At 47.3% G+C, this 15,138-nt stretch overlaps 1 protein-coding gene across 1 annotated transcript in view; it reads right to left on the bottom strand.

The window, feature by feature from the left end:
* The window catches only part of CDK2AP2 (cyclin dependent kinase 2 associated protein 2), a 108,784-nt gene extending 103,852 nt beyond the window's left edge, over positions 1-4,932 (bottom strand). The window contains exon 1 of the mRNA XM_068255198.1: positions 4,554-4,932. Coding sequence (XP_068111299.1) covers positions 4,554-4,824 — 271 coding nt within the window. The 5' untranslated portion in view covers positions 4,825-4,932. The remainder of the gene's footprint in view (positions 1-4,553) is intronic.
* Positions 4,933-15,138: the final 10,206 nt, after the last annotated feature.

Below are 15,138 nucleotides of genomic sequence, written 5' to 3'. Positions count from 1 at the left end.
ACTAACCCAAAACCTGTCAGTAATGTCAGATTTCTACTACCTACTGTAAATGACAGCAACATAGGAGATAAGTAATTTATGGCTCATTTTACTCTCGAAGAAATGTCCTTATTTGTAGGTTTTAATTTTTAAGATTTTCGTGACAGTTCCTCTTTGAAGGGTCACTTAAAGAGACTCTGAAGTCTCATAACGCCACATCCCCGCGGCTGTAATCTAACTAAATCAAACTCCCCGGGGGGCAATCCAGGCAGCGCTTCCGTGAGAGGCAGAGCTTTCAGCTGCAGTTCTGCCTCTCCACGCGTCTATCAGTGCCGGATCGCCACCTCCGCCCACATCAGTCTTCCTTCACTGAGAGGGGCGGGGAAGAGGCGGAGATACACGCGTAAGGAGGCAGAGCTGTGGCTGAAAGCTCTGCCTCCTCCAGCAGCAAAACCCACGACCAAGAAAGTCGTGGATTTTGCGGGGGAGAGGGGAGTTAGGGGGGATTTAGTTAGTTTACAGCCGTGAGGATGCAGCGTTTTAGTTAGGGCTATCGTGTTAAAGACATTTTTTAAATAAAAAGATGATTTTTATGAGACTTCAGTGTCTCTTTAACCACTTCCAGACCGCCCAACGCACAGAGGTGACCAGGAAGTGGACCCCGCAAGGACCGCCGCATGCACAGAGGCGGCGGTCCTTGTAGGGGCATGGGCGGCGCGATCGCGTCATTCGTGATGCGATCGGCCGCCGGAGACTGGCTCCGCCCACCTCGCGCTGTAACCCGCCGGCCGTTCGGAAGCGCTGGCGGGTTACTAGTACCCGGATCGCCGCATACAAGGTGTATAATACACTTTGGTATACAAAGTGTATTATACAGGCTGCCTCCTGCCCTGGTCCCAGTGTCCAAGGGACCACCAGGGCAGGCTGCAGCCACCCTAGTCTGCACCCAAGCACACTGATTCCCCCCCCCATCGCCCACAGCACCCCTCAGACCCCCCCCCCCCCTGCCCACCCCCCAGACCACTGTTTGCACCCAATCACCCCCCTAATCACCCATCAATCACTCCCTGTCACTATCTGTCAACGCTATTTTTTTTTTATTCCCTAAACTACCCCCTGCTCCCTCCTGATCACCCCCCCACCCCTCAGATTCTCCCCAGACCCCCCCCCCCCCAGTGTACTGTATGCATCTACCCCCCTGATCACCCGTCAATCACCCCCTGTCACTGCCACCCATCAATCAGCCCCTAACCTGCCCCTTGCGGGTAATCTGATCACCCACAGCAATAGATCGCCCGCAGATCCTACGTCAGACCACCTCCCAAGTACAGTGTTTACATCTGTTCTCTACCCTAAACACCCACTAATTACCCATCAATCACCCCCTATCACCACCTGTCACTGTTACCCATCAGATCAGACCCTAATCTGCCCCTTGCGGGCACCCAATCACCCACCTACACGCTCAGATTGCCCTCAGACCCCCCCTTATCAATTCGCCAGAAAACAAATGCCTCAAAATGACCTGTGAATAGGACGTTGGGCCCCTTAGCGCACCTAGGCTGCAAAAAAGTGTCACACATGTGGTACCGCCGTACTCAGGAAAAGTAGTAGAATGTGTTTTGGGGTGTATTTTTACACATACCCATGCTGGGTGGGAGAAATCTCTCTGTAAATGGACAATTGTGTGTAAAAAAAAAAAAAAATCAAACAATTGTCATTTACAGAGATATTTCTCCCACCCAGCATGGGTATGTGTAAAAATACACCCCAAAACACATTATACTACTTCTCTTGAGTACGGCGGTACCACGTAAGGCACTTTTTTTTTTTTACACCCCAAGTGCACTAAGGGGCCCAAAGTCCAATGAGTACCTTTAGGATTTCACAGGTCATTTTGCGACATTTGGTTTCAAGACTACTCCTCACGGTTTAGGGCCCCTAAAATGCTAGGGCAGTATAGGAACCCCACAAATGACCCCATTCTAGAATTAAGACACCCAAAGGTATTCCGTTAGGAGGATGGTGAGTTCATAGAAGATTTTATTTTTTGTCACAAATTAGCGGAAAATGACACTTTTTAATTTTTTTTTTTTCACAAAGTGTCATTTTCCGCTAATTTGTGACAAAAAATAAAATCTTCTATGAACTCGCCATACTCCTAACGGAATACCTTGGGGCGTCTTCTTTCTAAAATGGGGTCATTAGTGGGGTTCCTATACTGCACTGGCATTTTAGGGGCCCTAAACCGTGAGGAGTAGTCTTGAAACAAAAATGACCTGTGAAATCCTAAAGGTACTCATTGGACTTTGGGCCCCTTAACGCAGTTAGGCTGCAAAAAAGTGTCAAACATGTGGTATCGCCGTACTCAGGAGAAGTAGTATAATGTGTTTTGGGGTGTATTTTTACACATACCCATGCTGAGCGGGAGAAATCTCTCTGTAAATTGACAATTGTGTGTAAAAAAAAAAAAAAAAACAATTGTCATTTACAGAGATATTTCTCCCACCTAGCATGGGTATGTGTAAAAAATACACCCCAAAACACATTATACTACTTCTCCTGAGTACGGCAATACCACATGTGTGGCACTTTTTTGCAGCCTAACTGCGCTAAGGGGCCCAAAGTCCAATGAGCACCTTTAGGCTTTACAGGGGTGCTTACAATTCAGCACCCCCCAAAATGTCAGGACAGTAAACACACTCCACAAATGACCCCGTTTTGGAAAGTAGACACTTCAAGGTATTCAGAGAGGAGCATAGTGAGTCTGTGGCAGATTTCATTTTTTTTTTTTTGTTGCAAGTTAGAAGAAATTGAAACTTTTTTTTTTTTTTTTTTTTGCCACAAAGTGTCATTTTCCGCTTACTTGTGACAAAAAATAATATCTTCTATGAACTCACTATGCCTCTCAGTGAATACTTTGGGATGTCTTCTTTCCAAAATGGGGTAATTTGGGGGGTATTTATACTATCCTGGAATTCTAGCCCCTCATGAAACATGACAGGTGGTCAGAAAAGGCAGAGATGCTGGAAAATTCACTTTTTGCACCATAGTTTGTAAACGCAATAACTTTTACCCAAACCAATAAATATAGGCTGAATTTTTTTTTTATTTTTTTTTTTATCAAAAACATGTTTGTCCACATTTTTCGCGCTGCATGAATACAGAAATTTTACTTTATTTGAAAAATGTCAGCACAGAAAGTTAAAAAAAATCATTTTTTGACAAAATTCATGTCTTTTTTGATGAATATACTAAAAAGTAAAAATTGCAGCAGCAATCAAATAGCACCAAAAGAAAGCTTTATTAGTGACAAGAAAAGGAGCCAAAATTCATTTAGGTGGTAGGTTGTATGAGCGAGCAATAAACCGTGAAAGCTGCAGTGGTCTGAATGGAAAAAAAGTGCCTGGTCCTTAAAGAGAACCCGAGGTGGCATTGTATTACGTTAGTGGGGCACAGAGGCTGGTTGGGCACACTAACACCAGCCTCTGTTGCCCCATCGTGTGTCTCAAAGACCCCCCCTGCTCGCCGCTATACCCCCGCAGTGCTGGCGACACACAGCGTGTCGCCAGCACAATGTTTACTCTAGCGCTGTCTGTCAGCGCCGCCTCCTCCGCATCGCCGCTACCCGCCCTCGTCCCTTCCCTCCCGCTGACTGGAGGGAAGGGACGAGGGCGGGTAGCGGCGATGCGGAGGAGCGGCGCTGACAGACAGCGCTAGAGTAAACATTGTGCTGGCGACGCGCTGCGTGTCGCCAGCACTGCAGGGAGTATAGCGGCGAGCAGGGGGGTCTTTGAGACACACGATGGGGCAACAGAGGCTGGTGTTAGTGTGCCCAACCAGCCTCTGTGCCCCACTAACGTAATACAATGCCACCTCGGGTTCTCTAAGCCCACGGTCCTCAAGTGGTTAAGGCTAGAAAAAAAAATTAGTTTTTGCTCACCTGGGGCTTCCACCAGACCCCTGCAGCTGTCCGGTGCCCACAGTCTCGCTCAGATCCTCCTGGCACCGCCGGCAGCTACTTCCGTTTTTGGCGACAGGCACCGACAGGCCTGGCCACGCGAGTGATTCCTCACATTCCCAGGCCTGTCGCCGAAAACGAAAGTAGCTGCCAGCAGGGCCAGGAGGATCCAAGCGAGGCTGCGTGGGCACCGGACAGCTGCAGGGGGCTGGTGGAAGCGCCAGGTGAGTAAAACTTTTTTTTTTTTCCCTAAGACATTAGGGCCTTTTTCCACTACCCTGCAATTAGCAATTTGATTCTGACTGCTAATGGATTGCAAAAACTCAAGGTACATTAAACTAATATGGCAGCAGCAATTTCCATAAAAAGTGTTATCCAATTGCGTCCCGATTTTGGTAGTATAGTAGCTCAAACGCAATCGCATAGTGGATATTGAAATACGATTGCGATCACGTTTGCATAGTGGAAAAGAGCCCTCAGTCATCACTGATGAGGTGCAGAGTGCAATGCAACCTAGTGAGCTTCACTTAATACAAAAAACAATTGTCCCGGTACCCTATATGTTCCCACGTGGTATTATATATATGCATAAAATAAACGGGTATACAATTACCAGGGGTGACAGGGGTGCCCGGTGCGCTGCTGCTCCCCGAAGCTGGGGCCGGAGCGATGGGCTTGTAGGACATGTCCGGTAAGTGATATTCTATGAACCTCGCACTGCCTCCTTCTTCTGGCTGACTGGTTGCCTGTTTAGCAGAATCTCGCGCTTCGCTCCGTGCTGGGTTTAGCTTCAGGTATGGCTGAAGTCTCTTTATTTCCCCCCGCTGATCTTTAAGTATTTTCTTCACGGACTTCAACCAGTTCTCCAAGACACCCCACCACATCTATTATGTCTCGTCTTCTGGTCAAAATGATAATGGCGCCGGACAGATTCTCAACCCTCCTCACCTCAGCTCACCCGGCTCCAGCGGCCCATACGCACCAGTGATGTCACTACGTAGTAAGCCGGGATAAACACAGCTCCTCCTCAAAACAGACGAGACAGAATACTACCCTTGCCTATTGCATTATAAAAGAGCAGGAGGAAAGATGCACGCCACACCAGATAGGTGATTGATCTTCAGCAGTGTCAAGGACTTTCAAGCAACTACTGCACTGTTTGGCAGAGCTACGTAGAGACACTAAAATTGTATATTGCACCTGAACCATGGTCAGACAGCGCACAACAATATTATTGTCAAGGTGGCCTGGATATTCAATTATTATAATCGAATTAGATGAAAATTGGTGCTGTTAAGTGCATGCCCGACTGACAATGCGACCAATTTCAGGATGAAAATTGGTTGCATTCTCGCAAGATGTTGGGCCGACTTGTTCGATCGGGTGCTCAGCAGGAACGGTGTACAATTGTCTAACGCGATGAAACCCCTGACGCTGTGCCCTCCTAATGGTGGCCACTAACGATCCAATCTTTTTCATCCAATCTTACCAAATCTATGTAGTATAAGGAGAAATTGAGTGAATATACTAAATGGATACTTCAGGCAGTTACCTTATATTACATAGAAATGGTAAGCTTGCATGAAAAAGATTGGATCATTAGTGGCCACCTTAATGTAAATGTACCTCAGGCCCTGTGTAAAGTATAGATTATCTGTCAGCTTCCTGTGCTTGTCCCTCTGCTGCTCAGGGCACATTCTCCTCTTCATAAACGCACGCCCCATGTGGTTTCCTAGTAAGGGTGCGCGTGTATGCGGAGGAGGAATCCCGGAAGCCAGCGAGGGACAAGCGGAGGCCGCGGACAGGTAATGTATACTTTACACACGGCACGGGGGCATTTACATTAGGGGGGCACAGCGTCGAGGTGGTGCACAAGGTCGATTTCAGTAAGAGAGATTTGTCTCTTGGTCGAATCTGCCCAAACATTGCTAGATGTTGTATTTATAAAGCGCAAACATATTACTCAGCGCTGTTATAAAGTGCCAATGTATGGCTACTTTTACTAATGCCAGCAGAGTTGTGCAATTATAGTAATGCACGTTTAAAGAGACTCTGAAGCATCGTAAAAAAAGTCACTTCCCTTCTACACTATCACACCAGCCAAAAAGATGTATTCCTGCAGCAGATCGCTGTATCTAAACCCCCCAAATACCGGGGCAAAAATCCACAACTTTCAAAGTCGTGGATTTTGCTGCCCGGGGAGGCAGAGCTTACAGCTGTAGCTCTGCCTTTGATAGTGATCGCCACCTCTCCCTGCCCCTCTCCGTGAAAGAAGACAGAGGGGTGGGGCGAGGCTACATCGCTAAGCTCTGCCTCTACAAGGAAGCTCCCCCAATATTGTCCCGGGGATTAGGGGGGTTTAGATACAGCGATCTGCTGCAGAGATGCAACGTTTTAGCTGGGGTGGTAGTGTAGAAGGGAATTGTTAAATTAAAAAGTGACATTTTACGATGCTCCAGACTCTCTTTAAAGAGGAACTCCAGTGAAAATATTCTAATAAAATAAAAGTGCTTAATTTTTACAATAATTATGTATAAATGATTTAGTCAGTGTTTGCCCATTGTAAAATCTTTCCTTCCCCTGATTTACATTCTGACATTTATCACTTGGTGACATTTTTACTGCTGGCAGGTGATGTCACTGGAAGGAGATGCTGCTTGCTTTTTTGCCAGTTGGAAACAGCTGTAAACAGTTATTTCCCACAATGCAACAAGGTTCACAGACAGGAGACTGCCAAGACCATGGTCCTTACCACAATATCAGCCATACAGGGCCCCCTGATGATCAGTTTGAGAAAAGGAAAAGATTTCCCATGGGAAAGGGGATATCAGCTGGGATGAGGTTCAATTCTTGGTCACGGTTTCCCTTTAAGGGCTTGATTCACAAAGCGGTGCTAACCTACTTAGCACGTCTAAAGTCTTTAGACGTGCTAACCAGGGTGCTAAGTAGGTTAGCATTGGATTTCTCAATCAGATCGGGCGCACAGTTTTACGCGCACAAAGTCCTATGCGCGCGCTAAGTCCCATAGGCTTTAATGGGCACTTCGCGCGGAGCGCCCTGCGCTCTGTGCAGTGCGCGCGTAAAGTTTTACATGAATAAAGTTTTGCGCGCATCAAGTTTTGCGCGCGAAAAGCTCATTTAGACGTGCTAAGGGGGTTTTCACAGGCGTGCTAACAGTTAGCACCGCTTTGTGAATCAAGCCCTAAGTGTGCAAAAACGATCTAAAACAGATGCATAGAGAGCTCCATAGTGTATTAACAGATAAAAAGTTTAATATGCGCAAGTAAAATTCTTACAAGATTAAAAAGAACAATGTCGCATGTATCAAAGCCAGGAGTTTATTCCTCACTTCTGTATGGTGGAGACCTCCAGGCTGTGGCCAGCAGCGTGGCGTCCGGTGTACGGGAAGTTCCACACAGCCTGGCGGTCTCCACCATACAGAAGTGATGGAAACTCCTGGCTTTGATACATGCAACATTGTTCTTTTTAATCTTGTAAATAAGAATTTTACTTGCGCATGTTAAACTTTTTATCTGTTAATACACTATGGAGCGCTCTATGCATCTGTTTTAGATCGTTTTTGCTTGTTTCTTTCCTACTGGAGAGCGGCTCTGTGAGCAGATATCAACACTGAAGTGGCTTGGATTGTTTTGGTTTGAGCGCTGGACATCATTTACATTCTCTTTAAGTGTACCTGAGATGGTACATAGTGTTGCATGTATACATGCCTGGGACTTCCTCCAGCCCCATGTGGGCACCCTCACCATCCTCTCCGGCGCTCCCTTCTCTTGTTATCACCTTCAGTCGTGCTCTTCTGTGCATGTGTGGCCTGGCCACAAGCGTGACCTTGTTGCACTCCTGTGTCAGAGAGTGTTCTGTAGGTGCAGAATGGTCCCGGGCAAGGAGGTCCACAAGCGCGCCTGCCCCGTGTGGGCAGAAGAGCACGACTGGACAGAATAGTGGAGGACATAACAGGAGAATAAAGTGCTCAGGGAGGATGACAAGGGAGCCCATGCCTCACATGGGGCTGGAGAAAGCCCCAGGTAAGTATAAATACAGTTCTATTCCCATTTCAGGTTTCCTTTACGCATGCGTAATGTGCATTACCTTTCTACTGCGGGTTGTGCTAATTGCGCAACGTGCGGTACTCTACAGGTGTCAGTATCAATATTGCTATGCACTGCCACAGTAACAGTACCAGCAGTACATTCATGATGAGATAAACATGTAGACGCCTGTGCCGGGACAAACTGATCCTCCGGTCCCCCACAGCGAGCCAGTTTCGGGCACAGGACATCTGCAGGGGACCGGTAGAAGCCCTAAAGTTTTGTTTTTTTTAGTCAATTAAGGTTTCCTTTAAGCTTTCATTAACCAGTTGACGACCGCGTCACGCCGACGGGCGTGGCCGCGGCGGCAGACCCAGGACCGCCTAGGTCCTGGGACACTGTATTGTGGGCATTCACACGCGCACATTGCCCAGCATCCTTTGCGGCCCCCCTCCGTCATCAGCCCGCCGGCCAATTAGCAGCGCCAGCGGGCTGTGGCTATACGATCTAGCCAATAGAAAGTGTATAATACAGGTTGTTTAGTAAACAACCTGTATTATACTGGCTGCCTCCTCCTCTGGTGGTCTCTTCTGACTGGTTGCCTGTTTAGCAGAATCTCGCGCTTCGCTCCGTGCTGGGTTTAGCTTCAGGTATGGCTGAAGTCTCTTTATTTTCCCCCGCTGATCTTTAAGTATTTTCTTCACGGACTTCAACCAGTTCTCCAAGACACCCCACCACATCTATTATATCTCGTCTTCTGGTCAAAATGATAATGGCGCCGGACAGATTCTCAACCCTCCTCACCTCAGCTCACCCGGCTCCAGCGGCCCATACGCACCAGTGATGTCACTACGTAGTAAGCCGGGATAAACACAGCTCCTCCTCAAAACAGACGAGACAGAATACTACCCTTGCCTATTGCATTATAAAAGAGCAGGAGGAAAGATGCACACCAGAAAGGTGATTGATCTTCAGCAGTGTCAAGGACTTTCAAGCAACTACTGCACTGTTTGGCAGAGCTACGTAGAGACACTAAAATTGTATATTGCACCTGAACCATGGTCAGACAGCGCACAACAATATTATTGTCAAGGTGGCCTGGATATTCAATTATTATAATCGAATTAGATGAAAATTGGTGCTGTTAAGTGCATGCCCGACTGACAATGCGACCAATTTCAGGACGAAAATTGGTTGCATTCTCGCAAGATGTTGGGCAGACTTGTTCGATCGGGTGCTCAGCAGGAACGGTGTACAATTGTCTAACGCGATGAAACCCCTGACACTGTGCCCTCCTAATGGTGGCCACTAACGATCCAATCTTTTTCATCCAATCTTACCAAATCTATGTAGTATAAGGGTAAATTGAGTGAATATACTAAATGGATACTTCAGGCAGTTACCTTATATTACATAGAAATGGTAAGCTTGCATGAAAAAGATTGGATCATTAGTGGCCACCTTAATGTAAATGTACCTCAGGCCCTGTGTAAAGTATAGATTATCTGTCAGCGTCCTGTGCTTGTCCCTCTGCTGCTCAGGGCACATTCTCCTCTTCATAAACGCACGCCCCATGTGGTTTCCTAGTAAGGGTGCGCGTGTATGCGGAGGAGGAATCCCGGAAGCCAGCGAGGGACAAGCGGAGGCTGCGGACAGGTAATGTATACTTTACACACGGCACGGGGGCATTTACATTAGGGGGGCACAGCGTCGAGGTGGTGCACAAGGTCGATTTCAGCATGAAATTGATCGGGAATCGGACTGTGGTGTATGGGCAGCTGACAGATCTCTCTCATCAGATTCAGTAAGAGAGATTTGTCTCTTGGTCGAATCTGCCAAACATTGCTAGATGTTGTATTTATAAAGCGCAAACATATTACTCAGCGCTGTTATAAAGTCCCAATGTATGGCTACTTTTACTAATGCCAGCAGAGTTGTGCAATTATAGTAATGCACGTTTAAAGAGACTCTGAAGCATCGTAAAAAAAATGTCACTTCCCTTCTACACTATCACACCAGCCAAAAAGATGTATTCCTGCAGCAGATCGCTGTATCTAAACCCCCCAAATACCGGGGCAAAAATCCACAACTTTCAAAGTCGTGGATTTTGCTGCCCGGGGAGGCAGAGCTTACAGCTGTAGCTCTGCCTTTGATAGTGTCAATCCCCGCTGATCGCCACCTCTCCCTGCCCCTCTCCGTGAAAGAAGACAGAGGGGTGGGGCGAGGCTACATCGCTAAGCTCTGCCTCTACAAGGAAGCTCCCCCAATATTGTCCCGGGGATTAGGGGGGTTTAGATACAGCGATCTGCTGCAGAGATGCAACGTTTTAGCTGGGGTGGTAGTGTAGAAGGGAATTGTTAAATTAAAAAGTGACATTTTACGATGCTCCAGACTCTCTTTAAAGAGGAACTCCAGTGAAAATATTCTAATAAAATAAAAGTGCTTAATTTTTACAATAATTATGTATACATGATTTAGTCAGTGTTTGCCCATTGTAAAATCTTTCCTTCCCCTGATTTACATTCTGACATTTATCACTTGGTGACATTTTTACTGCTGGCAGGTGATGTCACTGGAAGGAGATGCTGCTTGCTTTTTTGCCAGTTGGAAACAGCTGTAAACAGTTATCTCCCACAATGCAACAAGGTTCACAGACAGGAGACTGCCAAGACCATGGTCCTTACCACAATATCAGCCATACAGGGCCCCCTGATGATCAGTTTGAGAAAAGGAAAAGATTTCCCATGGGAAAGGGGGTATCAGCTGGGATGAGGTTCAATTCTTGGTCACGGTTTCCCTTTAAGGGCTTGATTCACAAAGCGGTGCTAACCTACTTAGCACGTCTAAAGTCTTTAGACGTGCTAACCAGGGTGCTAAGTAGGTTAGCATTGGATTTCTCAATCAGATCGGGCGCACAGTTTTACGCGCGCAAAGTCCTATGCGCGTGCTAAGTCCCATAGGCTTTAATGGGCACTTCGCACGGAGCACCCTGCGCTCTGTGCAGTGCGCGCGTAAAGTTTTACACGCATAAAGTTTTGCGCGCATAAAGTTTTGCGCGCGAAAAGCTCATTTAGACGTGCTAAGGGGGTTTTCACAGGCGTGCTAACAGTTAGCACCGCTTTGTGAATCAAGCCCTAAGTGTGCAAAAACGATCTAAAACAGATGCATAGAGAGCTCCATAGTGTATTAACAGATAAAAAGTTTAATATGCGCAAGTAAAATTCTTACAAGATTAAAAAGAACAATGTCGCATGTATCAAAGCCAGGAGTTTATTCCTCACTTCTGTATGGTGGAGACCTCCAGGCTGTGGCCAGCAGCGTGGCGTCCGGTGTACGGGAAGTTCCACACAGCCTGGCGGTCTCCACCATACAGAAGTGATGGATAAACTCCTGGCTTTGATACATGCAACATTGTTCTTTTTAATCTTGTAAATAAGAATTTTACTTGCGCATGTTAAACTTTTTATCTGTTAATACACTATGGAACGCTCTATGCATCTGTTTTAGATCGTTTTTGCTTGTTTCTTTCCTACTGGAGAGCGGCTCTGTGAGCAGATATCAACACTGAAGTGGCTTGGATTGTTTTGGTTTGAGCGCTGGACATCATTTACATTCTCTTTAAGTGTACCTGAGATGGTACATAGTGTTGCATGTATACATGCCTGGGACTTCCTCCAGCCCCATGTGGGCACCCTCACCATCCTCTCCGGCGCTCCCTTCTCTTGTTATCACCTTCAGTCGTGCTCTTCTGTGCATGTGTGGCCTGGCCACAAGCGTGACCTTGTTGCACTCCTGTGTCAGAGAGTGTTCTGTAGGTGCAGAATGGTCCCGGGCAAGGAGGTCCACAAGCGCGCCTGCCCCGTGTGGGCAGAAGAGCACGACTGGACAGAATAGTGGAGGACATAACAGGAGAATAAAGTGCTCAGGGAGGATGACAAGGGAGCCCATGCCTCACATGGGGCTGGAGAAAGCCCCAGGTAAGTATAAATACAGTTCTATTCCCATTTCAGGTTTCCTTTACGCATGCGTAATGTGCATTACCTTTCTACTGCGGATTGTGCTAATTGCGCAACGTGTGGTACTCTACAGGTGTCAGTATCAATATTGCTATGCACTGCCACAGTAGCAGTACATTCATGATGAGATAAACATGTAGACGCCTGTGCCGGTACAAACAGATCCTCCGGTCCCCCACAGCGAGCCAGTTTCGGGCACAGGACATCTGCAGGGGACCGGTAGAAGCCCTAAAGTTTTTTTTTTTTAGTCAATTAAGGTTCCCTTTAAGCTTTCATTACCCAGTTGACGACCGCGTCACGCCGACGGGCGTGGCCGCGGCGGCAGCCCCAGGACCGCCTAGCGCCGATCGGCGTAAGGTCCTGGGACACTGTATTGTGGGCATTCACACACGCACATTGCCCAGCATCCTTTGCGGCCCCCCTCCGTCATCAGCCCGCCGGCCAATTAGCAGCGCCAGCGGGCTGTGGCTATACGATCTAGCCAATAGAAAGTGTATAATACAGGTTGTTTAGTAAACAACCTGTATTATACTGGCTGCCTACTCCTCTGGTGGTCTCTTCTGTGGCGATCGACCATCAGAGAGGATAGGCAGCCCTGTGAGATGGCTAAACGGTTGGAGGAGATTTTAAACTAGGATCTGGGGGGAGGCAGGAGGATAAAGTCTCAATACATAGACAAGATGAGGTAAAAAGACAGTGGGAACCTAACATTATGGGGGTGGAGAGGGGGGTGGGGACAGTGTAAAGATTAAGGAGGTTGGCAAAAATTCAAGTAGGGCTAGGTAGAATAAAAGTTTATGGTGTGGCACATCCCGTATGGTGAGCGATAAACACAGGAGACAATCCTCACTGACCAATTGGCCGCACCTGCGACTAGTGCTGACTGTCACTGGATTTGCGCTCCGCTTAGAATAAGAAGGAACAGTTCAATGCATTAGCACAAAGATAACAGGGGCGTGCACCTTCCATCCAAGGCTTTATTTCAACAAAGTGACAGTGTTACAATCCAAGTATACATCAAGTCGCACCAACGTGCATGGCCAAATGAAAAAACAAGCAGCTTTTGAAGATCTTACGTGTCCATACTGTGGTCGGTCAGTGGGAAGGAGGTGGATGGCGGGCACAGAGGTGGCGAGCGACGGTCGTTTCGCGTCTCCTGACGCTTGGTCACGCTACGTGCCACTGAATGAGGACATCGTGAACTTCCAGGAATAAGTCGGGGTATACGCCCCGCCCCTTACGGTCGCATCACTTCCTCCTGGTGAGAGCCCGTTGCCTAGGATGCATAGACGCTAAGTCCAGAGATCAGCAGGGTGGAGATCGAAACTCCGCCCATCCCTGTACGTAAACCCAAATATTCAACCCCGCTATTACGGCATCCAAACAAGCGGTGTAACAGGTGGCATAGGCGCCAGTGCTCAAATAAGGCACATGTGCACCCAAACACACCCACATTTATTACACACCGGGCATAACCGTCTAAAACGGCAGGGTAAACTACTTCTCTCCAGTAAGCGTCACTGCCTCCAGGCATCCGGGGTGGGGTGACTCAAAGTGACATATTAGTGACAGTGTCATTAAAATCACAAGAGGGGGAAATATTTACATGGCCTTACAACACACATTAATACAAGCAAATGGACATATGGCAAGGTTCCTAATCCATGTGTGTGAAGGGATACACGCCTATGTCGCCACCAGGGAAAACAACCAAAGGAGGCAATAAAAAGAGGGAGGGGGAAAACCACTCCTGCTATTGCAAACAAATTTATATATTATTTGCCTCTAACGGACTCATACACATTTAATAGTCTAGGGTGTCATCTCCCCGCGGCGACAAACTTCGTGTCCCCCCATCACACACATCTCACAGTCGTTGCAAAGACACTGTCACTAATATGTCACTTTGAGTCACCCCACCCCGGATGCCTGGAGGCAGTGACGCTTACTGGAGAGAAGTAGTTTACCCTGCCGTTTAATAGACGGTTATGCCCGGTGTGTAATAAATGTGGGTGTGTTTGGCTGCACATGTGCCTTATTTGAGCACTGGCCGCCTATGCCACTTGTTACACTGCTTGTTTGGATGCCGCAATAGCGGGGTTGAATATTTGGGTTTACGTACAGGGATGGGCGGAGTTTCGGTCTCCGCCCTGCTGATCTCCGGACTTAGCGTCTATGCATCCTAGGCAACGGGCTCTCACGAGGAGGAAGTTATGCGACCGGAAGGGGCGGGGCATGTACCCTGACTTATTCCCGGAAGTTCACGATGTCCTCATTCAGTGGCACGTAGCATGACCAAGCGTCAGGAGACGCGAAACGGCCGTCGCTCGCCACCTCTGTGCTCGCCACCCACCTCCTTCCCACTGACCGACCACAGTATGGACACGTAAGATCTTCAAAAGCGGCTTGTTTTTTCATTTGGCCATGCACGTTGGTGCGACTTGATGTATACTTGGATTGTAACACTGTCACTTTGTTGAAATAAAGCCTTGGATGGAAGGTGCACGCCCCTGTTATCTTTGTGCTAAAGAATTCAAGTAGCCCATTTCATGTAAACAATTGGTAAATGTGGTGGTAAAAATATAAAGTGCATGGTAATCAATGCTCAGAGCCTTGCTAAAATAGACGAACTAGAGTTCATTCTGAATGACAAAGGCTATGACATTGTGGGAATAACCGAGACATGGATGGATGAAAGCCATGACTGGATAGCTAATTTAAAAGGATACAATGTGTTTAGGAAGGATAGAACAGGGAAAAAAGGTGGAGGGGGTTTGTCTCTTTGTTAAGAATTCTCTTACAGCTGTCCTCAACGATGAGATGGAGGAAGATTGCGAAGATGTGGAGTCCGTTTGGGTAAATATTCATGGTGGAAATAAAAGTTGCCAATTGCTTATTGGGGTATGCTACAGGCCACCTCTTATTAATGAAGCTGCAGAACTGCAATTACTACAGCAGATTGAAAAAGCTGCAAGTAAAAATGAGGTCATAATAATGGGCGACTTCAACTTTCCAGACATTGACTGGAGTATTGAGGCTACCCATTCTGGTAAAAGCAGCAGATTTCTGGCAGCACTACAGTACAATTACTTGACTCAAATGGTAACTGAACCAACTAGGGGGAATGCGTTACTGG

The sequence above is a fragment of the Hyperolius riggenbachi genome, chromosome 10, assembly GCF_040937935.1.
Source record: "Hyperolius riggenbachi isolate aHypRig1 chromosome 10, aHypRig1.pri, whole genome shotgun sequence".
NCBI classification, from domain to species: Eukaryota; Metazoa; Chordata; class Amphibia; order Anura; family Hyperoliidae; genus Hyperolius; species Hyperolius riggenbachi.
Note: the sequence above shows the minus strand (reverse complement) of the source record. Positions and strands in the feature narration are given on the sequence as shown.